This window comes from Eupeodes corollae, chromosome 1 (genome assembly GCF_945859685.1).
Source record: "Eupeodes corollae chromosome 1, idEupCoro1.1, whole genome shotgun sequence".
NCBI classification, from domain to species: Eukaryota; Metazoa; Arthropoda; class Insecta; order Diptera; family Syrphidae; genus Eupeodes; species Eupeodes corollae.
The window spans coordinates 28,355,778-28,382,072 of record NC_079147.1 but is presented as its reverse complement, the minus strand read 5'-3'; the positions used below and the strand labels follow the sequence as shown (position 1 = coordinate 28,382,072).

The window sequence follows — 26,295 nt, the reverse complement described above, 5'->3', positions numbered from 1 at the left end:
TTTATCAATTTCAATGTACAAAATTATCCGTTGTTGCTCTATATTGGTCATACATTACCTGAAGGAAATTAAATCACACGAATCAATTAGTAGACAAGCCAACTCGGATTTCTGACGTTGCAGGTCAGTCCGTTAAATAAATATGCAATCAGTATATTATTGCTTCCATGCAGATTAGACCATTACGTAATGTCTGCAAATTTTTCATGCCAAAAAAACCAAAGTTAAAGAGACCCGTTTGGCAATATGAAGAAGCCAACTGGGACGGTCTTAATGACTTTTTCAGAAATTTTAACTTTTGGATTCGAGCGCAGATATTAATGGGAAATAAATTCAAACAAGCTAAAAAGACTTATAACGGACATACTGAACGCATTTAATTGTTGCGTGACCAACAATTGTAGAAAAAATTACGGTGGAAAATGTGCGTAAAACTACGTCATCGTTGGTTCCGACCCTCGGTTCCAATCACACTCCTTTTGTAATTTTGATTGATAAAGCCAATTTGCTTGCTGCACAGTTTGCTTTTAGTTCGATGCTGTCAATATTTCAAATGACTCCTCCTGTACTCAAAAGAGTAAACGGTTCTACGGGACAAATCTTCTTTAATACTTGGTCAGTTGTTAGAGTACTTAAACACCTTGACATATACAAATCCGCTGACCCGAATAGTATCCCCGCTTGAGAGGTGTTCTTCACTGGAGTGAATGAAAAACCAGCATTTGTCAAGCATGCCCCTAAAAAAGGTGAATCCTCCTAATTGCACTTACCTTCTTTCCAAGGACATTAAAACGCTGACTATCTTAAAGAACGAAAGCTTCTTAATAACCAGCACTATGGTTTTCGTAGCAATAGGTCCACTGATGACCTAATGGTTTATTTGACCGAACATTGGAATAAAACTTTACATCGTTTTGGAGAATGTAACATTATGATATTTCAAAGGCATTCGATAGAGTACGGCATCAAGCTCCCTTATCGAAAATGCGTGCATTTGGTATTGATGAGTCTCAACTTTGTTGAGTTAGCGCTTACCTTTTGGACCGTTCAATTCAAGAAGTATTGGACGGGTTCAAATCTGATATCCACTGGTATGCCCAGGGCTTTGGTTTTTCTCCGACACTCTTCACTATTTGTATATTATCTAAGCAGCTCTTAAATTAATAGGCGATTTTTTAGTGTGCATTGTCCATTTTAATGAAATGTTTTGCGTATTTAGCACACCCGATATGTGTTCTTTTCAACAAGTCTTTAAGTAACTGTTTCCCTTTATTTGGAGCCGCTCCTTCATAATACCAGTACACAAAAAAGTTCCTAAAAACGAAATAATTAACTACTGATCTATTGCTAAACTATCTGTGATACCTAAACTATTTGAGTCAATCGTATGTAGTGTCCTTTCTTTTCACTGTAGATCAATTATCTGTGATAACTAGCATGGTTTTGTTAAAAAGTATTCAACTATTACTAATCTGTTAAACTTTACGTCCTTTTGTTTTTGAAAAACTTGAACAAGTCGATTGTATTTTTACTGATTTCAACAAGGCCTTTCACAAATTGTGTCATAAAATATTACTTTTGAAACGATCACAACAAGGTTTTAACGACTGTTTTATAAACTGGATCTCCTCATATTAGCAAGATAGACGTTAAAGTGTTAAATTTAGTAATGAGTGTTCAAGTTCATTTGTTGTGAATTCTTGTGTCCCCCTTCGTCCTATTCTATTTGTTTTATTTATAAAGGACTTGGTTTCGATCATACAAAATTCGTCTGTCCTAATATATGCTGATGACATTAAAATGTTTAAAAAAATGAACTCTACATCTGACTGTTTCTCTTGGAATAAGACTTAATATTATTCAGGGAATAGAGCAATAATAATCTTCGTGTTTTAAATGTTGACAAACATAAAACCATGAGTTTTACACGCAAAAAAGTTACAATCGTTTTTAGTTACATGTTTGATTATTTTCCTTTAAGTATGCGTTTTCCTCGATTATGCGTTTTCTGCAGTGAAGTGCGCTTACGGTGTAGTTGTACAATAGCTCCCAGCCTTGTTCTCCCTTTAATATATCGATGGCAGCAACGTCATTCAGAATATATGTAGTGAAAAATTGTTTTCAAATTGCCTTTAAAATTGGACATACTGCTAGAAAGCGTAAAACGTTGTCTTAGGTAGTTCTGGTCGGTGTGGAATGTAATTCAAAATAACTAATTCTGCTCTCATTTTAAGAATAGTGCTTATTTTATCAGATCAAGATTGTATTTAAGTTTGCTATAGTACACCCTGTATTTTGAAGGTTGGGCTTCATTGACATATTTTTGATATACAGTGTTACTAGTTTTTTTTTAATAAGTTATCTAATTGTCTTCTTAGAGATTCAGAATTAAGATCTGGTCTAATGTCAAGGGCTACTCTACATTCAGATACTAGACGCTCAAATTCTTGCATTAGATTTCCTTTTGTTCTTATAATATGCTTGAGGACTTTTTTATGTAACCGCTCTTACTCCATCGCAATCACTTTTACCTTTAATTGAAATGCATTTTTAATGTGTTCAAAAACATAGGAGCCGTTCTCGTTTCTAAATGTATCATGTAGTTACTACTTGGTAATCTAGATATTCGCTTAAGAAAGTAGCGCAGACATTTTTCAACTGCTTCAAATGAACAGTATCCCCACACTTGGGCTCCATATAAAAGAATTGTGGATGCTGTCGATTGGAATAGCTGTTGCTTAGCACTGTGACTTACATCACAACAGATCGCGTGTTTAACTTCAGATTACTTGTTTGTTTGTTTAAGATAACATTAGGGGTGATAAGAACTCTAAGGTACTTGTATTCTTGAACAATTTCAATGGGTTTATCTTGCAATGTCCACTTTTAGTTTTGACTGTATCTTCCGCCACCATTTCTAAAAATCATCATTTTGGATTTTGTTAGTTTTACAGAGAGATTCCAAGAGTTACAGTACCCACTAAGCCGGTTTATCATAAGCTGCATACATTCTACAGTATCATCTGGAAACATAAGTGTTGCAATACTTATTCGGTCTATCTCAATCAGACCTCTTACGATCTGCGTTATGTCGTTTATATATAGTATAAAGAGTAATGTGCTTAATACACAGCATTGCTTCACACCCATTGTAGTCTTAAAAGCTTCGGACAAGTAGTTTCCACCCCCAACGGAAGCTATTTTATTTGTATACAAAAAATACAAAACGTTTATTACTTTTGTCGATATTCCATATCCATATAACTTATAGAAAAGCGCCTCTCTAGAAACAGAGTCGAAAGCTGCTCGAAAATATATACAAAATGCGTAAAGCTTTTTGTAGTTCCTCTTGTAGATTTCAACGATGTTAGTTAGCGTGAATATTTGGCCGATTGTGGAATAGTTCTTTCTGAAGCCCGCTTGAAATTCATGAATGATTTTCTACTTATCTACCCATTGAATAAGTCTGTTAAAAAGCTATGCACCAAAAAGCTTGGTTGAAGTATTTAAAAAAGATATTCCTCTATAGTTTGCCAGGTCATTAAAATCACCTTTCTTGTGCAGTGGAAATATTATTGATTTCAGCATTTTCAAAAATGCGATTGAATTCAGATACAAGCTCTGAAAGACATTCACTCGAACAGTTCTTATAAAATTCAAAGGAAATGCGGTCGTCTCCTGGGGCTTTGTTATTTTTAGAGTTAAAGATTACATTATGAATCTCATCTAGAATTATCGATGAATCTAGGAATTCATCAACAATCCAGGTTGTTGCATATTGAAATGGCTGGGAGATTTGTGTTGTGTTGTGTTGAGCAAGTTTTAAAAGTGATCTTTAAGTTATTTCGCTTGAAAGCTTAGTGCAATATTGTTTTTTCTACCATTGACATGCTTAACAGCTTTCCAAAACTCGCTAAAAGCTTGTTCTATTTGCGTCTGCATAAAGTGTTTTTAATGTATCGGTGTTGTTCGATCTAACAAGCTTGAGAAATGCAAAAGATGCATCTCTAGCTTGCAATCTATATCAAACCATTTTTGTTTGCGCCTACCTTTGGCATTTTTTAATAGTGTTATTTTGGGTACGTCTTTTTTCATTGTTTCTATAAGGCTTTCAATATTTGGTGGCGCATTAATATTTGTCAGAGCTACGAGTTGTTTGTTAAGGTTTATTTGAAACGATCTTCGAAAACTATCTCTCCATAGTAGTTTCGGAAGGAGGCTTAACATAACACAGTTAATTAGTGCGTTTTCGTGCAAGTAAAACCTAACTTCAACATGCATGTGGTTAGAATATGTCTTTGTTCCTACCTTGAATTTCTAAGAAGTGAGCACACTGTTTCCATTAAGTACTCGGCAATCAATTGCATTCATTAATTCCAGAATCGCACTACCTTTGGCATCACAGATCTCGTCCTTAGAGTCGCGTTCTGTGTATTTATCAAGGATGTACCCAATTCACTGACAAAGTTCCATTAAAATCGCCGATAAATACTAAATTAACTTAATTATATATTAAGAATTGTTAACGTTAGTTTTTAAAGAATTATAAATAAATAAATAAAATAATTGTGCGATAGTTAAAATAACGATTTTTGAAAATGTCAAAATTTCAACTAAAAAAAAAATTGGTTCAACAACTTAGTTTGACAGATGTCGAAACCTTAACTTTTGTAACAACAAAATGAATAACCCGTTATAATATAAAATCACATTATTTTCTACAACACACTGCAATAAAACGTCTGTGAGGTCAGCGTTTTCATTACATGAAGCATTTCTGTATGTTTTATAATTATGGAATTTGATTTTATCATTTAAAAGGGTAAACATTAAGTGTTTGAGATTATCATTTAATAATTCGATGTGAATTTACTTTATGTAACTTGATACTTTTAACCATTTCTTTAATTTATTATGTTATTTATTTTTTAAATCTTCTCAATTACATAGTATTTTATTTGGTTTTAATTGTATACAATCTTATATTTTAATAGATTTTCCATCAATTAAAAAATATCATTTTACAAAACTATTTTCTCGGAATTTATTAAATTATTGTAACTAAACACTTCATGCTATAAATTTTTAAAAATTATCTTAATTTAAATAAACCAACTAAATATTCTTCATCTTTTGTTTGCTTTCGTTTGAAATGGAAACTACAAAGCAATAATAAGAATCGAAAAATTATTTGAAAAATGTCGAATCGAAGTCGTAGACAGAAAATAAATTAGAAATTTCTCAAAGCATCTGTCGTAATGAGTGAATTGCTATGCAGTTCACAATGGATGCATCCACTGCCAGATCGTTAGGTTCTTTTATTTCTCTAACAATATAACAGAAAATACTAAATTAAAGAAATAAATAGTTAATGGCTCATAAATTGTTTGCTTAACGATTTTAAATTGTTATTCATTCAAAGAATTTACTTTTCTTTTTAATTTTTGAGGAAAAAAAAACAGAATTGAAAAATAAAACTTTCTTCGGTAAGCTTTCAAAATCAAACATCATTTATATGCGCAAGCTGACACGCTTAAAAGTAATGAGATTGATTATCTTCTCGTAAACCTATGGGCAGGCATCTTAGGTTTTCTTTTATTTTTAAAAAGGAGATTTTCTAATTTTATTTTATACTTCACAAAATATACACAGAAATAGCAACATGATTGCATTTTATATTGACGACGATGACGACGATGATATCTGATCCTGCCAATCAATCAATCAGGAATTCTTATTAGAGAGCTACAATATACAAAATCACAGCGTTAATGATGATGGCGCATAAGCCAAAGTGATCCATAGGCTTAAGAAGTGACATTTCAACATCAAAAAGACACGAGTCACACGAGTCTGTTGCAAGTTGCAAGAGGATCTTCTCAATAATTACACTTTGTGGCTGTGTAATCCGCAAGTTACCTGTGGAATCTATTTCTAAATATGATTGATTATAATGCAGACGGTAGTCATTCACTAAGCTGCGTTGTGCTAAGTCATTGATAATTGAGTCTTTTTATTTCTTAATTGAAGATAAAAGGGAAAATAACATACATACAACATCCAGAGCCAGCAAATTCAATCGGGAAAAGTGCTCTTAATGATTAATTATCAAGAGCGATGACGTTGGAACGTGATCAGTAGAAGGATTTGTATATATATGTATATGTGAATATCAGTCTCTAAAGACCAATAAAAGTTATAATAGCTCTTTTTTATTTATTCAGATATTACTTTGAGTCTGTTGCGTTGATTGATGTTTTTTTCCCTTATCAAAGGAAATTCTTTAAGTGAAATTTTTCCGGCACTGAGAAATAAGTTTAAAATAATTCAATCAATCACTTTATTAAATTAGATGAATATCGGCAATACTAGAATTATTAAAAAAAAATACAAAAAAGTGCACATACGCCCCGAGTGCCAATTTTGAATTTAGAAAAATACAAAAATGATCTTTTATATGATGTATTTGGTGGGTCGATTGAAACTGAAGTTAATATAACAGATGTCATTCATTGATCTCACTAAACATTTAATTACTAAACATCTATTTATTTTACTTAATTCAAGCTATAAATATAACTTAAAAACTCACTTTAATGTAAGCTTTAAGCTATCAGTAGTGGTGAGTCAAAAGGAGTTTGAGGTTATTTGTGCTGATTTTGAAATGAATTGAATTTGGATTAGAATTTACTAACCAAAGCATGGCCAGAGGTTCGTTTAGGCCATAAGAGGTGGGGGTGTTAGTACATAGAAGAGGCGGATGTTTTTTTGTTAAATAAAATAGAACCAGAAAGAAGTCGAAGTATGAAAAGTACCCGTATGTCAGCAAATTTTCTATGTTCCCGTAATAAGTTTAAAAAAACGCTCAAAGATGTGTATTTGAAAGTTTCATATGTAAGTACATTGTTTGCATTATCAATAGAACTATTATTTTAAGCCTTTTAAAAGCATATTAAAACACGTAATTTTAATCAATCAGAGTTTAATAATAAAGTATTTTTACATTGTTCATATATTGACATAGTTCAGTAAGCCAATTAGTAAAACCATTTTTCCAAAGAAAAACTGGAGGCTAATTAAATAACATCTGATAAGATAAGGTGGCATTCATATGCTCCAATGTTATCAGTAAATTTGAATACTCTCGATTCGATTTGATTTGGGAGGAGTTCCATATTAACCACCGGTATCCAAGGACCGGTCTTACATAAGTGCTTAAGGGTTGAACAAATTCCTTAGAGTAACGTTAAATGAATCCAAGTAAGAAATTAGCTGTTACAACAATAAAATAAATTTAAAGGCAAAATGTTACCTTACGATCAAATATGTCTTTTTTGCACTCAACCTTTTATAATAAAATATAATCGATGTTATAAATATGGTTTATTGGAAAAAAATTTCGACAAAATGATAGAAAATCCCATTTTCCTGATTTGAGTTACACCAATCGATTGATTTATTTCGGTCTTCCTGAGGAGAACGCATCTAGGCAGTCATCGAGAGATGCATCGAATTATTTGTATATCGTCCGCTAACATAAGGCAATAAAAAGATCTAATAAAATCGAAAATGTCGTTAATAAGAACCAGAAATAGAAGTTGACCTAAATGAATTGCTTGAGGTATTCCAGAAGTCACAACTAATGGATAAGATATTATGTTATTAATACGGATGTATTGATTGTATCCCATTTAACTATACTGGAGTGAAAACTAAGGGTAAAAAGCTTCTTAATCAAGACCGCGTGATTTATCCAATCGAATGCCTTAGATAGAAAAATCAGCATATATAACCCCACTTTGGTTACCAATTTCCAAGATTTTTATTCTTTCACTAGTTACGTGATTGTTAAATTAAAAAAAATAAGTTGTGTTTGCTGAGTTAGTTGTTAGATAGTGCTTATTAATAAAACTTTAATCAATAATGATTCTTGTATCGCAATGAAGACAAAAACTAATTACTCACACAATGTGTTTAGTCCATATGTTAGCCACCATGCAACAAAGAGAATAAATAAATAATTTTGCAACTTATCTCTACAGCAATGTCCATTGTCTGCAACGTTTAAGTTTTTCTTGCATCAGCCGTGGGGCTATTAAGTCAACGTCAATACCAATATTCTTTTTTTTTACGAAGACCTAAATTCTGCTTAAAGTTGCTTTTACGTCAGAATTTTTTAATTAATTTTTGATTTTTTCTGTTCTTTTTTCATGGCTTCCACTAAAAGATGAAAATGTTTTTCCTCAATATTTTGAAACTACAGGACCTTTAGTTATCTTGCGCCATTTTTTTTCCTAAGAATTTTTAAAACCAACAGAGGGTACACAAATTCCACGATAAGTCAATACTAACGTTCCTGCGTTTAAAAACGATTTAAAATTTAATGTAAAATGCATACAAACACTCAACACTTCTGAGAGCACTGACTTGAGCTAAACTTATATATATTAGTGGAAAACCAGCCTTCCATTTTAACAATAAAGGTAATCGCATAGAATTAGGTGCAGTGACAATTTAACAATGATGGTTCGCAAAGCTCAGTGAATTTTGTGCATATGTACTCTTAATTGAGTTTTATTTCATCAATATTTAGGTCATATATTTATATTACGAGTATTGACCTATTGCATTTGAAAAACCTTCATAAGTTGTTAGATCTTACCTGTCTTACAAAATGTTTGCTAAAATCGTTTTCAACATAAAAAGAAAGAAAGTAAGTTGTGTTCTTGTAACGAATCAGTTGTCCACACAATTGAATCTCTTTGAAATATATTAACAAATATAAAAATATTTTTGAATATGAAAATACGGTTAAAACTTTAGCTTCACCACTACAAATCAATTCTAAAATGTATTTTTCAAAATTATGAAACACTAATGAGGTTTTCTAAAAACCTAAGTTAGATACTAGATTGATTTAAATTCTATCTAGAAGAGAAAGACTTGTTCTTTTTCTTTTTGTACTTTGTATAATCATTAAACTATTTCTTAAGGATATTTTAAGTTTTTAATTTTAGCATTTATCAAGGGTCATATTTTAAAAACCTGATGTGATAGAATCGCAAAGAAAAAAATATAATTTTGTTGACCCGGCATTAATCGCACCTAGGAATGATTGAGATTTCTAAGTCACTAGACCCTGGGTCTCTACAAGTTGCTGCGAAACGTTATTTTTATTTTTATTAGTTAATAGTCAAAGATTAAAGTGATTCAAAAATATCAAAACACATTTTGTATGTTACTCAGATTTGAAATTGAATTATTTAATTTTTGCATGAAAAGTTGAATCACTCTTAGTAAATACATTAATATATATATATACTTAATTACCAATTTTTAAAGTGGAAAATAAAAAAGTATTAAGAAAAAATTTAGTTCGCTGCTCAGCTCTTTCGTATAAAAAAAGGTCGACTCAATGTTGTTCGCTTAGTTACCAAATCTGTGTTTTTAATCATTCATTAGTATTGAAAATACAGATAAGCAAGCAAATAACTATAGCATCATTAATTGTTACACAAGGTATTTAAAATGCCGGTAGGCGGTGGCGCTTCAGTTACTCTTCAGATATGAGATATATACATATTATTAATAAATTTGACAAAACCCAATTTCAACCATTCTACATAGTAAATATTGATCAACATACACAAAATTGTATCTGGGTCACCGAATTGAAAAAGAACTGTCAAAACTCGCAGCTCAAAAATCAACTAAGTATGTGCATATACATATAAATAAATAAAAAAGAAAAGGGGAAACCGTAAATATCAAAATTTCTTACCACCCAAAATGATCTCAATTATCACGAAAGGCCACACCATCGATCTGACTCACTTATAAGTTACAAAAAAGTAACCAAAAAGTAAATAAAACATAATAACTGAATTAATAAGCATCAACCAATCTTGCGATGAAGATAATGGTGATGGCGAGAGCAAAAGAACTAAAAAAAGCCAACAAAAAAAGGTGAAAGTGAAATCCAAAAGAATATTTATGTATTTTTCTGACCGGGTCTTCGTCTTACTATCGTCGTCGCCATGGCAATATTGGTAAATAGAGGAATATAGCAATCTTTTCCTCATGTGCCAAGCCAAGATAATTATTTATTATTCAAAATTGGAATAAAATTCCAGTGTCCAATAAAACGAAAAGATGTATGTATCTATACTTTATGCAGATGAGATGAGCTTTAGGGGGCAAAGATATTGCCGGTTCTTATGTGTTTTTTTTTCGGTCTCAAAACTAAATTTTACTTTCATCTTTGTGAAATGAAAAGTAAAGTTTAGACACAACAAAATTCTTTTCTTAACACACAGATTACAGTTTTTGGACAGTCTGAGGTTTCTTTTGTTTTTCTTTTCCACTCATAAATACAAAAGAATACATTTTTCAGCGTCATTTTTAAAATAAGCCTCAGAAAGTGACATCTTCATTTTTGCCATACCCAGCCCATAGCCAACTTCTTCGGCATTAGCAACTTCAGATATTGGAATCATTCATTTCTTCATAGCTTCATTCGAATACCAGAATGCGTAATTACGTACAAACGAAGATCGGAGAGGGAAGATACAAGATCTAAGAGTTGAGTGTTTGATGTTTTTGTTGTGAATTGTGATGTCGTTTTGCCGCTTAATAAAATGAAAGTTGTCCTCCTACATTCTTTCTGGAATTAGTTAAGTTAAGTTGAGAGTCATCTCATCTCATCTCTTGGATGGATTTGTTGCTTGTTTTATTGTTGTTATATTTTCAATGATCAAGTATTTGTATGGGCATTGGTAGCAGAGAGATGTACATAGATACAAAAATATTTTATGGCAATAAAATATAGAATCAACTATTATAACTTGAAGTTGTTCATTTGTTTAAATTTGGACTGATGTTTCAAGTAATACATACATACGTATTGAAAAACGCATTTATATTCTATAAAAAGAAATACTCGAATAGCAGATATTTCATCATCGCAACAATGTATGTAAGTGAGATGAAAAGTTTTTATTTTTTTTATTTATTTATTATGCGAAATTAACTAGGTCAATCAATATAAATTTAATTTGTTACTCTTTTTCAATGTAGTTTTGAATAAAAATGTAAGGAAATCAATAACCGCTGCTTAATCAAAATAAATGTTCAATATTTGTAGTATAAAGAGATTTCCAATAAGAGGTTTCATTTTTTAAAGGTTGCCATTATTTTTGACAATTGATATAAGGACTTTTATAACACTGCACAATCTTTTAAAAACCTTAAATTAATTGGTTATTGAAAAATTCATGTAAGAGATATTGTGCTGCAATCGTAACGGTGGCAGCCCTTCGGCTGATATCATGTTCAGTTAATCAAAGGAAACGTAAATACAAAAATATTAAAATAAAAACCTTGTAGTTTTTAAATATCAAGATAAACTTCTTTATTGAAAATTTTGCGCTGTTAGCTTTTTGTAATATTTAATCGTAATTTTCTTAATTTGGGAAAAGATATTTTTTTAGCGTCAAATCATTCACTAAACATCACTTTCAACATTGATAATTAAATAACAATAAATTCAAATAATATGGGTAAAGCAGTTATCTTTGCAATTTGCAAAAGTGTAAATGCAAACCTACCAGCAAATTACATCCGAATTTCTATTCAAAACAGTTTAAGGAAGACTTACTTCAATGTTCTACAAAATATCAAAGACAAAAACCTTCTGAGCATAATTCAAGTTTGTTTTCAATCAGGTTTTTCGATGATGGACCATATATTTGCGTTCACAAATATTGATAAAAAGTCGATTGAAAAAAAGAAAACAAAATACGCTTGGTTCGTCGATTTCAACGCAGTATTCGACAAAATAAATAGATATAAAAGCTTTTAACGCTAGGAATCTCCCGGTAGTTCTTGATAATGTACATGACTTTCTTGTTTCATCGAGTGCATCAGTATGAGATGGGTGTACCCCAAGGCTGCATTTTAAGTCCATTACTTTTTGATTTATTAAATGATATAATTTGTAATTTCCAGGAAGTATACCTTTTTTTGAGGTGACAACCCTTTCACTTTAGCGTCGCAAGAATGGGGGTAAGTCATTAATACAAACAAGACTAAGGCAATGATCTTTGAAACGCATACAAAGGGAAGGTAGCCCGAAGGATGTTACTCACTCACGCTTTGAGCATAATGTGGCCAAAGTTCTTTGCTAAGCAGGTTTTTGGTTATGTGTGCTTTGAGCTGTTTGAAACGATGCAGAGATATTTCTTCAAACGCTTATTCTTACTGCCTAATTCAACGCTAATATATGCCATCTATCTATCTTTCTAATGAAGACGTAAGCCATATTATTACCAATTGTCTTATAATGCGGGTTGGATTTTGATGAAAGTTACCTTTCTTCAAGTCGGCTTTATGAAATATTAAACGAAGTGCTAGAATTGTCTTCTTTATTTATGTATTTCATACACATCTTAACTTTTCTCAACAGTTTTGAAGCTTAATTGTTCATCCAGTAGTTAAAAACAATCTAATATTATAAAACACTAGCGACTCGTCCCGGCTTCGCACGGGTAGACATAAATAGGTACAGATATTTAAGTTATAAGCATGCTTATGAAAACGACCATGAATCACTTAATTAGAAACAAAATTGTATGCATATCTTAAAGCCTACACTACGTTGGATGTGGTATTTGTAGGTGGCAACAAAACGTATTGATTTTCAGAAGATCCTACTCGAGAAAAAGCCACATACAATTTCCCGTGGGAAAAAACACTCTTTCCTTAAGTCGATAGCAACTATGGAAAAAGTTGAAACAAAATTGTATGCATATCTTAAAGCCTTCACTACGTTGGATGTTGTATTTGTAGGTGGCAACAAAACGTATTGATTTTCAGAAGATCCTACTCGAGAAAAAGCCACATACAATTTCCCGTGGGAAAAAACACTCTTTCCTTAAGTCGATAGCAACTATGGAAAAAGTTTGTCCCTGGGGTTTATTTATTGTTAGGGCAAAGGATATTTTAAAGAGAACTGTTACCTTTTAAAAAATACGGGCAAATCAGTGGGGATTAGGGAACATGTGCGAGTTGACCGGCCGCGGGACCCGTAATGATAGTTACTACAATCATATAATGTCTTAATTCTTTGAGCAATAGTCTTGTACCATTGCACATATTAGGAGGGCTTAAATTTTTTAAAAGCATAACAGGCGTACTTATTTTTAATTTTAGGTCATGAGGTGGCAAGGCGGCAGGATTGACGGAATTTAAAAATTCCTGCGGGTAGTGCACTGTATCTTCGACGTTGCACACGGTGCCAACAGATTTGTAACATTTAAAACCACCTATTACTTTTCAATAATAATTTTTTCTACCTCATTTACTGAGTCGTTTCTGGGTCAAAATTTCCCTCTCGAACGAAATTCCTTACTGTAAGATTGTTGATGTCGGAATAGATTGAGTCTATAAGAAATTCTAAGCTGTGAACAGTTTGCGCCAATTCAATATCCAACAGTACTTGGGAGGTGTTTGCAATTGGAGTAGTAAATTTTACGTCTCCTAGTTTAAGTATATTTTCTGAGAAATAACCACTGCGGTTGTTGCATCAAGGTGCTCTCATATTCGTGCTCTAATTGAGAATTTTAATTGATACCCATAAAGGTGATGGTTTAAGACTTTAATAACGTCGGCACGTGTACCTTTTTTTAAAATTTGTAGAGTTTGGCGTAAGTCTCCAGCGAAAACAAAAGTTACGCCCTCCATTATATTGCATGAGTTTCTTTTCATGTGCTCTATGGCTCATGGAGCACTCATCCCAAATAATCAGCGACGTGTCCTGTAAGAGCTTTCCCAGTGAACCATTTTTACGGATTGAACATACAGACTGTACTAAACGTAGAGTGAGCCATTTTCCGATCATTTAGTAGGGTTGCAGCAATTCCTGACGATGCCACTTCCAGTGCTTTATTTTCAAGATAATATTACTTTTGATAATACTTAATTGGCAAGAAAGGTTTAACCCGTGCCACAGAACGTCAAAAAAAAATAGCTCACCACTGATATTTTCCAACTTTCAATTATAGCATCGTGTGCTATTTTTTGATCTGTCACTAACTAGGGTACATTTGAATTGACAAATTCTGACAACTCGTATTCTATAATATACTTGAAATTTTGTTTGTCCTATCATTGATACTCTTCGCAGCGTATGCGATGAAAGACATTTTATGTAAAATTTGTGTACATCTTCGGTTGGTTTTAATAGGAATTTCTAAAGATTTCTATTGTTATCTAGTACTAAATATAGCCTATGTAACTCAGTGATAATGTAGCTTTCTAATAAAAAAGAATTATTAAAATCGGTCCAGTACTTTTTGAGTTTATTCGTTGCATACATTTCTAAATTGATAACCTGTTAGTATTAAAATTGTGGGAGCACTGTTAGTTATTTGGCAGACACTATTTTACCAATTGAATATTTTTATTGAATAGTTATACATTTCAGAATTATTATTATCAAAAGATTTTAAAGAAGTTTTAAATCATGGAAGAGTTCCACAGAGCTGCTGTTTGAGTCCTCTTCTTTTTCAATTGCTTATTAATGAATTTGGACACACAAAAATACTCAGCTAATTTTTCGCCAACACCTTATTAACTTCCCATGGGAAGTTATTTTATCGGTCCGATTTATCAAACTGAACATTTTGACATTTCTCGACGTTTCAAGGTCTCTAGAGCCGAAATAAAAAGATTTTTAGAGGGATGTCTGTGCGTGCTGGTGTACGTACGTTCGTGACGATTTTTTAGTCGTCCATAGCTCAAGAACCAGTAGAGATATCGACTTCAAATAAATTTTGTTAAACAGATAATAATGCAAAAAGATGCAGAAACAACCCTCAAAAAAATTGGGTGGGTGGTTTTTTTACCATAGCAATTTAATAAAAAGGTGAACATTTTGGTTAATCCTAAATATCTCACAAACCAATAACACTAGAGACTTGAATTAAATTTTATATTATATATTGTAAAGTAATATCAAACAAATATATTTTTGAAAAAAAAATCCAATTTACGGTTTTTTTTTAAATTCAAAAACAAAATTTTTGTCACCTCGAAATTTTACGAACAAAAAATGATTTAACCTCCAAAATTATTTTGTGCAACGGAGATAGAAATTAGATATTGAGTTTAGTTTAATTTAATGTTACAAAAAATGCAGTTGCCAACATTCTGTAAAATTTTGATAATAATCGAATTGAAAGTTCTTTTACAAAAAATAAAAACCTTAAACGAAATGTTACTTAAAGTTGGTAAAAATTGATTTTCGACTCAAATATCTTTTAAAACTTTGGGATTTTGGCTTTAATTTACTTTTATCTTATAAAAAATAATATTTTCAATATTCAGTCAAATTTGAGAAAAATTAAATAAATAGTTTTTTTTACAAAAAAAGAGAACCTATATAAAACATTACTAAAAGTTAGTAAAAATTTTTCAAAAATTTGATATTATGGTTTCAAGCTAATTTTATTTAATAAGAAATTTTGTTTTGAACATCCGGTAAAATTTTATGAAAAAATTGAGTAGACAGCTTCTTTTAACAAAAATAAAAACCTAAAAGAAAATCTCGTTAACCATAATAGATTTTGAAATCAAAATATTTCATCATTATGCAAAATATTGTTGGTTATTTAAACATTTTTTTAGACAGACGGGATGGGAAGTTATCAATGTAGTTCGCATGCCAGCCTCTTTCTTACAATAAATTAGCTCGAAACTAAAAATTTGTAATTTATTCTATACTAACTGAGAAAAATCAAAAAACACTAAGTCTCAACTTTATTGAAAAAGTGGTTCCTGAAATAGTGCATTCAAAAATTCACAGCAACGTTAACTGACTGACGACTAACTCACTGACACATTATCAAAGTTATGAATTACTTCTAAATATCGCACAAACGACAAAGATCTCGTAATGCAAACAAGGCAAACCCGAAAATTAACTTTATTTTCGAGATATAGAGTTTGTAATCTCCAACGCACTTTTTTGTAACTGGAAAATTCCATAAACTAATTAATGTTACCATTTTGAATTTTTCTTTTCAAAAACATTGAACATAGAATGTTTAAATTTATAAGAAAATCGCTTAAAACCTTGAGCTTAACTTTGTTTTTGTAAAGAAGAAAATATTATCTTCATTCCAAGAAAGAATTCCGTTTTCTTCCTTCCTCTTTTACTTGATGCAGCTTCAAAGAAATTACACACTTGAACTTCTTCCATCTCATAAATGCGCATCTCCTATCATAGGTATACGTAAAAGGTAATATATATGTACTTGCAACTTGCAAGCAAAACATTATAAAAGATACTAAAACTGGTAGCAAAACCATCGACGACGAGAGTCATTTCATTTTAATGTTAGATACGATGGTAAAATTGATTTAATAAAAGAAGATACAAGGAAAAGAGTTTATAAAAGAGACATTTCAATAAACATGATGCCAATTCAACTACGAGTCTCAAGCTGTCTTTGGTTATACAATGTCTTTCAGTTGTATAAAGTGTACACTTGTTCTAGCCATAAAAAGAAGTGTTTGGAAAGAAATATTTCACACTTGAATTAATTGTGTATATATAGACATAGGTTTTTATCATGGGAAGAGATACTAACTAAAAATATAAACAATTTCACTTTTAACAACAAATTTAATACTCGTATTCTTGACAAACCCTTTTTTCTAATAGCCATATTCGACTTTCTTCTCATTTCAGTGTTACCTAAAATGGGGAAGCTTAAGATTGTCATATCAATCGCCTTGGCGCTTAGTACTCTTGGTGCAGCTCTTCCCACGACCTCAGATGAGAATCTAAAACCCGAAGCACGAGATGCCAGTGAATCACAAGAAGATGAATTTGTCCCCTCGAGTTACATACTGCCAAATCAAATATTCAACGATGGGAAGCCATTTTACGTTGGCAAAGATCCTGTATCCGGCCAGTTGGATTTCAATTCGAAAAAGGCTGGATTTGAGACTTCGGCCAATGAGGTCTTCGATCCTAAGGAGAAAATTGTCCTCAGTAGTGGATCTTCACCAAATTTCCACGATTTCCTTAATTTGCCCGTGAAGTATTCTTCGTCTAAATTTGTCTATCCTTTGGTCTCAAGCTCCTATGCGAACTTGAAATATCAGGGAAACAACAAAAATTATAACTCGAAGAAGGGTCAAACTGTGATGCCGACTTCTATGACTTCCACATCATCGCCACACTACTACAACCTTCAGAGAAACATCACAAAGCTGCACTTAGCAAGTAATTCAGCTGTTTATCCTACCACCTCAAGGACTACCACCACTACTGCTTCGACGACTACCCCACCTCCAAGAACGTATACCACAAGAAAGCCGATTTCATCAACAACACCATTCACAGTTGCAACAACAACTACCACAAGAAAGAAGTTCGTCCCGACAAAGAAGTACAACCAGCCCACATCAGCGATTCCCACATCGTCTTCGGAAGAAGTCAAGAAATCAACAAAACCACAAACGAAACCTCCACAAAAGTCTACCACACCGATTCTAACAACGACCACAAAGAGAATAAGCACCACTGCTGTTCCGAAAACGACCAAAACGACTCCCAGCAGTACAACTCCAACTCGTAGAACAACCCCACAATCTTCAATCTTCCCAACCAACCCAACAACTACCACAACTGTCAACAATCCTGTCGTATTTTCAGATAGCCCTCCATCTTTCAGTCCAATTCCATCGTCAGGAACGAAGAAGCCATTATTAGAAGTCAGCGACGTGTATAACAGTGTTGGGCAGAAAAACGAACCCAACTTGTCTTTGGCAGACCTTTTCAACAGTCTCGCCGATGAGGAGGAAGAAAATTCACTCTCCCAGAATCAGGGTCTTGACGCTCAGGGTAACCTAATGAGACCGATTTCACCTTCGAAACCATCTCCATTTGCAGTGAACCAGGCCACCACTGTTGGACCCAGCAGCACCAGGCAGCCAAGTTCGGGAAATCAATCACCACAACAACCTGCATCCGTTCAAGCAACTCTCTCAATTCATCCATCGAAACAAACCCAACAGAACAAGTTGAACTCAGAGCAACAGGAACAAGCCCAAGGAGGCAGCAGCTTCAACGGAGAGTACGTTCAATACCAGGTTCAACAACCCAACGTTATGCAATACCACCCCACCTCGAACATTAATAACGTAGTCATCTCACCGGGACAGCAATCGGCTACCTTTGTCTTGGGCAGCCAACAAACTGTCGGCTCCAACTCCTTCATGGGAAGTGTTGAAAAGGAACCACTTTTCTCCAAAGAACCACCAGTCCAATATGGAACCGTTATCAACGAAGACATCAATTCTGCTTTTCCCCAAAAGGACAATGCCAATAAGAACACCATTAACTTCCAGCAGATCGGAAACCAGGAGCAAACCCAGGAACTCTTAGTTTCCAGCAATATTAGATTCCCAGCTAACGAGGGTCAAATCTCGGATAGCTCAGCGGATGGCAGCTCGGTAAACGGACATGCTCAGCCCCTGACAATGCACCTCCAGATGCAACAGGCTGGAAATCAAGTTGTGTTCCCAAATCCAGAGGTGGGTACTACATCTTCAATCACTCCAAATACGCAGGCAAATGAAATTCAGTACAATACCGAGAATCAAGGTGACGTCCTTATCCAACAGCATGAAGTTCTTAATCTCAACGCACACCGCCACAATCAACCTCAGACTCAAAATCAAGGCCCACCTGATCATCATGTCCAACAGCATGGACCACAAGAGCGTCCGCAACAGATGCCCTTCCAGGCGTATCCACCACAAGGTGGGGAAGGACATAGACCTGCCCAGCACATGGAACCACCTCACTTCCATTCACGTCCTCCACCCGAGTATCATGAACAGCCCAATAGGAGCCCTGTTCCAAATAGGCAACCATTCCCAATGGGACCACATGCGCCAAATGGACCCAACCATGGTCCTCCTCCTCCAGGATCGCAACCACCACCCTCTTACATGTATAACGAATTTACGCGTAAGCCCATCCCCGGCATGAACCGCCCTAACCCTGATCGAACTCTTCCCAACATTCTTCCACAGTTCCGTCCGAATGCCAAACTCTCTCAAGGCCATCCAACAAACTTCAATCAAGAGCCCGGCAATATCCGTATCCAGCATCCGCAATTCCAAAAGCGACCTGGCTCGCCTCAGTTCTCACATCGTCGTCAACCAGTAGCCGGGCGGTATCCAGTAACTCGAGTTCCTGAGTATCCCGGTGGTCCTCCACCACCACCACCTTCGCAAGAGGCAAATCGTAGGATCTACCGAGTTTCCCCATACCCTCCACAATTCGTTGATCGCAACTACCTCCGTCGTCCTCAACAACTTCCACAACTCCAGAGACCCTTGGACTATGGATACGAGCGACATGCAGTCTACAAGACCATTCCCGACCCTTATCAACCTCGACCAGAGCCACCAAGTGGTCCAGCTACCGAAAGACTAGCTGCTTTTGAAGAAGAAGACCTTGTAATCAATGATCCCCCGCAACCAGTCATGAAGAAGGACGAAACTGATGATATCAAGCTAGAACCAGTGGTTACCCTTCAAATGCTTAAATCACAACAGAAATCTTCCGAAGATTCCGGTGAGATAAAAGTTCCGGGAGACTCCCAGAATTCATTCGAGAAAACTGGTCCCAATCAAGGACTCTATGTAGTCTATCCAGTCAAACCTTCTTTGAACGGCCCTGAACATGACATCAATGAGTCAGCTGAAACTAAAGAGCCCGCTCCAGTGATAGCCCCACTAGAATCTGGGTCAATCACAGCTTCTGCAAACGACTACCAAAACACACCATTCTCGGTAGTTCGAGATCAGCCACAGGAACCCATCCTAGTTGTAAAGAACAAGGTGCACACTCTTCAGCAGAAACAGTCCAAAGATAAATTCCCTTACCCTCTAGAGAAGCCAGACCTTTCTTATTCCGGTTTTGGCCCCAAGCATCACAACGAAATTGATAGACTTGATCGTGATCCAGGTGTGATAATAGCACCAAGAATAGTCAATGGAGCTTATCCACATAACGTCATTACCGAAACCCCGATAGCAATTGCTTACACACCCACAGAACCCAACCATCACTACCATGATGTTCGTGGACCCTACATGCAGGACCGATTCTCCAGTGTCAATTTAGCGACTCCGGTGATTCGGGAAATTAGAGATCAGCAAACTGAAGACACACTCAATCAGGACTTGGACACTAGAGGACAGAACTTCGAAAAAGACTTCATGGCTCCCTTCTATCCTAGTATGAGCCTTGACACAGCTACAAGCTCTCCCATTGCATCCAACGGCTGGAATATATTCCATGGTACCACTGAACGACATGGGGCATCATCACTGTACGAGAAGAACAACATCAACCGAGCTGATGTATCTTCAGCTGGATCCTCGGATGAAGAAGAATCTACCACAAAATCTTTCGAGCTGGATAGCTTCCAGCCAGAGTTGCAAGGAGGATTTAAACCCATCTACCCACCAGGCTACAAGCTAGACGATGAAGAACCTGAGCAAAACGTAAAGCCTGCAAATGAACGGCCACTCGCCTTAGCTCTGACCCGCGTCGAACCGAGAACGGCGAGCACAACCACTTCGACCACAGCAATGCCAACAAGCTCCGCTGTTATCACAACAACCACAACGACTACCACTACACCCCGTCCAAAGACTGTACCAACGACGAAAAAGACAACGACCAAACCAAGTCCTACCCCTCAAGCCCTTACAGGAACTTCAACAGTCGCCCCAGAAGTTACACCCGCTACCACAACCAGTCCAACCCAGACATCACCCAAGCCTACAACACAACGAAAGAAGACACCATTCGAAACCAGTCTAGAAGCCCTCCTCTTCGGAGACGATGAAGATTTCGAAGACGAGCCCGTGGCCAGTCCCGACGAAGCCAAGAGCAGCAGCAGTTAAACATTTTAGATAAATAATAGCATGTGTGTGTCTGCGAATGTGTGTGTGTATTGAAATATATGTAGTTGTAAAAAAAGTATCTACGACGTTGACGTTAGATATTCCAGTTCATAAAAATTCCCACAAAACAACGAAGGCGACCTTTGCGAGTCTAATTCGAAAAACGAAAAGGGCCTCATAAGCAAAAAAGCAGCATATAAGACCCCCAAAATAATTGAAATAGTTGTTTTTGGAATCTATTTTTCCCATTAGACTCTCGAATCGTTAAAAAATGGTGATGTTTTTTAAAACCGAAACATCATTTTTTATTTTCATTCAATCCAAATAACAGATTTTTTTTTTATTTTATTCATTTATCAGTTTTAAGTTTAATTTTAATTTTTTAATATTTAATTATTTATGACTTTTTATTTTATTAATATTTATTTTAATTAGTTAATTTAAGCTTCGATATATTTGCGAATGTTTGTTGGACATTTCAAAGGATTATTATGTAACAAAGTATTTTCTTTTTTTATAAATAAAAAATAATTAATTCTTATAACTTAAATAAAAACTTTTTATTTTTAACAATAACATTAAAAGTTGGATAATTGGATGCGATTTTCCATTTCAAAAATAAGATTTTCACCCTTTTCGAATTTTATTGGGCAAAATAAAAATATATTTTGGAGAAATTAGTTGACAGCAACATTGACATAAAGCACCGGTCAAAAAACTACAAAAGACACCCGCTATTTCTATGACAGTTCCTTTTCGAAAGTTATTAATACTATAGTATTCACATGCACATATGTATGTATGTCAAAGACCACTTTTCAAAATTAAAAAAAAAATATCTACCTTCTTCTAAGGTAAGACAAATTTCTAGTACCTGACAGCCGTTAAAAACTTGCTTTGCAACTTAAGCACTATTTACATGAGCACCACCAACGACCAACGAATGAACATTCGTCGATTTTGAGATTTCTTTCACATGAGAGTTTTTAATTCGTCGCGAATGATGTTTGACAAGGAGCCATAGCCAAACCATTCACCACCGATACTAAAACAAGAATGATTTCCTTAGGTTAAGTACGCGCTTTGTTATTCGTTGCGAGTGTGGATAATGTGGAACGCGAATAAAGTTTGACAGTTCGTATCAAGTACGATATTTTTCGCTACGAATAAATTTGTTTTATTAAATTAATTAATATATGATATTGAAAAGCAAAAGTATTCATCATAAATCAAATAGAAACTATATTGCTATCGTTTTATTAAGAATTTGTGTGGAAATATGTCTTCAAACGTACATATATAAACTCACATTTTGTAATTCATTTGTCGTTCGTTGGCCGCGATCATGTGAATACTACTTTAGGCAACTATTTTGAAAATGTGATTGGAGACTTCAAGAAGAAAAAATATCTGTTATTATCAATTAAAGTTTACACAGTTTCATTACTTCTTAAATTAAAATGGGAATAAAGTACTATTCACATAAAACCGACCAACGAGTATTCGTCCATTATGACATTTCTTCCACTTTTTTGTCATAACAGAACATTTTATTAGTTGAAGTGTGGATTTTATGTGGAACGCGAATTAAGTGTGACAATTCGTTACAATCAGATTCCAATTTTCGACGAACAGTTTATATCCTTAAAGTTCTCTTATGTTGGCAATGAGAAAGCCAATTTTATTCCTTTAAGATTAACTTAAGCTGTATTTCCACCTTTTTGTTTACAATTCGCACAGAATTAAGGTGTTTAAAATCACATTTATTCATTTATTCAACGGTCGTTGGTCGCTGTCATGTGAATAGTCCTTAAGTAATATTTCATTATTATCAGGTGGCACCTAATGACTACGAAGACATTAGTTTTGTTCACAAGATTATTGTCCAGAAGTTGTTGGCCTGTCAAATTTTGGAAATTCTCTCAGAGAGAGGAAAACTGCCAAAAAAGTGTGCATAGAAAACTGGACTTATGACTTTAATGGCGGCGTTCAATCTGGTGTTGGATAGGGCATCTTGGATAGGTGGATTTTTAGATCCCTTGTTGAATGAGTTGGATAGCTGTCAAAAAATAAAAACAACTTTCAGCTGTTCCCATAACCATAAGGTTGAACAACTTAGTGAACACCTTATAGGGCTTCTTCGACATATTCGGAGTCCAGGCCTGTAAGGAGCGGTTTATCCGGCTCCCCTTCCTTGGAGTTATACTAAGGATCTGGCCCTCCAGGTTTGGGGTTGTGCCGTCGGGGTGACTTCCTGGCCACGTAAAAAATACCTTTAGTTGCGAAGCACCAACAAGCCTCGGATACGGACGGATTCACTGTTGACAGCCCACACAAACGAAATAAGGACAACCAACTTCGGATCTGTACGTGGAATGTTAGGTCCCTTAACAGACCACGTGCAGCCGAACAATTAGCGGAAGCCCTAAACTGCTGCAAGCCCTAAACATTACCGCCATCCAAGAAGTGCGACGGGATGGACCGGGCAAACGCAAACTAAAAGACTGCGATATCTACTACGGCGGCTGCTACCGAGAACAAAGACAGCGTCTATTTGGGCTTGGATTTGTTGTTGGAACTAGATTCAGGCAAAAAGTCTGGAGTTTCAACAGTGTGAGCGAGCGCATCACGACAATCCGCATCAAGGCTTTATTCGCCAACATAAGCCTAATATGCGCGCATGCCCCAACAGAGGAGAAAGATGAAGACACCAAAGACATATTCTTCAAGGTTTTGGACAAGACATATGAGCAGTGCCCTGGCTATGACATTAAAATTGTCTTAGGAGATTTTAATGCCAAGCTAGGAAGAGAAGACATCTTTGGTGGCATAATCGGGAGATACAGCCTGCACGACCCCACCTCCGACAACGGATTCAGGCTGGTCGATTTCGCTGCGGGGCGAGACGTTCTGGTAGCTAGTACGCAGTTCACACATCTCAATATCCACAAGGGGACATGAAAAACTCCTGGTCAATCAACCATCAACCAGATTGACCACATTGCGATCGACGCACGACACTTCTCCAATATACAGGATATCCGAACATTCCGAGAGGCCAACATTTCAACAATACCGCCTACCGGACCTTGACGAAGTGAAGACAGCTATATCTAAACTTAAGTCAAGCAAAGCTGCTGGAGCTGACGGCATCACTACCGAACTATTCAAAGCAGCAGGCGATGACTTGGTACGGAGCATGCACCAATTCATCTGAAAAATATAGTCGGAAGAAAGCATGCCCGATGAGTGGAATCTCAGCATAGTGTGCCCGATACATAAGAAAGGAGACCCTCTAAACTGCGCCAACTACAGAGGCATCAGTCTCCTTAACATTGCGTATAAGATCCTCTCTGCCGTATTATGTGAACGTCTGAAGCCATTCGTCAACAACCTGATTGGTCCTTATCAGTGTGGCTTCAGACCAGGAAAGTATACTATCGACCAAATATTCACACTACGGCAGATCTTGAAAAAAAACCCAGGACCTTTAAATCGATACCTACCATCTCTTTATCGATTTTAAAGCCGCGTATGACAGCATCTATAGGAAAGAGCTCTACCGAGCAATGTCTAGTTTTGGCATCTCTGTCAAACTTATCCGTTTGTGCAGAATGACGATGGAGAATGCACGCTGCTCTATCAAGATCGGAAAAGATCTTACCGATGCATTTGATGTCAAGAAAGGTTTTAGACAAGGCGATGCACTTTCATGCGACTTCTTCAACATCGTTCTGGAAAGAATTGTGCAAAACTCAACCGTCAACACTAGAGGCACAATCTTCCAAAGGTCCATCCAATTGCTCGGATATGCAGATGATATTGACATAATTGGAAGATCAAAGTGTGATGTCAGTGGAGTGTTTTTGAGCATTGCGACGGAAGCGAAGAAGATGGGTTCAGCGGTCAATGAGGGCAAGACCAAGTATATGCTGTCACCAAAAAAGGACATTGAACAACGACGTCCTGGACAAACGTCACCATGGACAGCTATAACTTCAAGGTAGTTAAGGACTTTGTCTACTTAGGCAACCCTACAAACACAGACAACGACACCAGCGCTGAAATCAAACGAAGTAGAACTCTTGCAAATCGCTGCTTCTTTGGACTTAGAAGGCAATTGAGAAGTAAAGTCCTTTATCGAGCATCTAAAATCACCATCTATAAGACAATCATCATCCCGGTTCTCATTTATGGCGCTGAGGCCTGGACCCTGTTAAAGAAAGATGAGAGCGTCTTAGGATGCTTCGAGAGAAAAATTCTTCGGGTGATTTTTGGTCCATTCCATTCCTGACAACAGTACTCGCACACAGGAATGGTTGAGAGTTGTAAGTCACTAGGCCCTGGTTTACAATGGACTGTTGCGCCACCCCATTTTATTTTTGATTTTTTTGATTTTAACGACGAACTGTACGGGCTGTACAGCGACACTGACCTAGTTAGCAGAATTAAAGTCCAACGGCTTAGATGGCTAGGTCATGTAGAGCGGATGAACATCAACGCTCCAGAGAGGACGTCAACCAACTTAACGTGCGAAACTGGAGACAGCTAGCTAGGGACCGAGCTGTCTGGAGACGCATGTTGGCTGAGGCCCAGGTCCACCCCGGACTGTAGCGCCACCTTAAGTAAGTAAGGCTGACAATCGTGTACACACCAAATTGATTTGCAGACAAATTTGTTCATTAAACATTTTGAAAACAAATGAATTTGGAGATGTAGCAACCGTGTGTACACAAAATTTATTGGGAGATCACCACTTTTTTTTTTAATTTTCTGACGTTTCTGCAAACGTCTGACAGTGAATAAATTTGCAGATGCCGTTTGAGAAACATTTGCAAATTTATTAATTGGCAGACAAATTTGACGAAAACTACAAGGTAAATTTTGAGGTGCTTTTTTTCATTTGAGAGAAAATGTATAAAAACGATAACATTTATTTTCAGATATGGATGCTTTTATTGAAAATGAAAATCCTGAACATTTTCAGCCCATTACAGTTGAGGCACTTACACGGTCACAGTCGCCTAAAAAAGTGTCAAACAAAATTAAGAAATCGGTTTGGAATAGGGTAGAGAAGGAGTGGACCCATGAAGATACGATGAAGCTAATTCAAGAAGTTCAGATGAGGAGTTTGTGGGATGTTGGATGTCGAGAATACAAACTGCCAAAGGAATTGTTATGGCAAGAGGTAGCCGACGCCACAAATATGACGCCAAACAATAGTGAAGGCAAGTGGGCTAACTTAAGAATAACATTTAATGAAAACCTTGAAAAACGAAAAAAAAAATGCAGGTCAAGGCA

The 26,295-nt window shown here is 35.5% G+C and overlaps 1 protein-coding gene across 1 annotated transcript in view; it reads left to right on the top strand.

The window, feature by feature from the left end:
* LOC129942082 (uncharacterized) overlaps nucleotides 1–21,490 on the top strand; it is a 47,552-nt gene extending 26,062 nt beyond the window's left edge. Inside the window, exon 3 of the mRNA XM_056050882.1 lies at nucleotides 16,751–21,490. Coding sequence (XP_055906857.1) covers nucleotides 16,762–20,994 — 4,233 coding nt within the window. The 5' untranslated portion in view covers nucleotides 16,751–16,761 and the 3' untranslated portion in view covers nucleotides 20,995–21,490. The remainder of the gene's footprint in view (nucleotides 1–16,750) is intronic.
* Nucleotides 21,491–26,295: the final 4,805 nt, after the last annotated feature.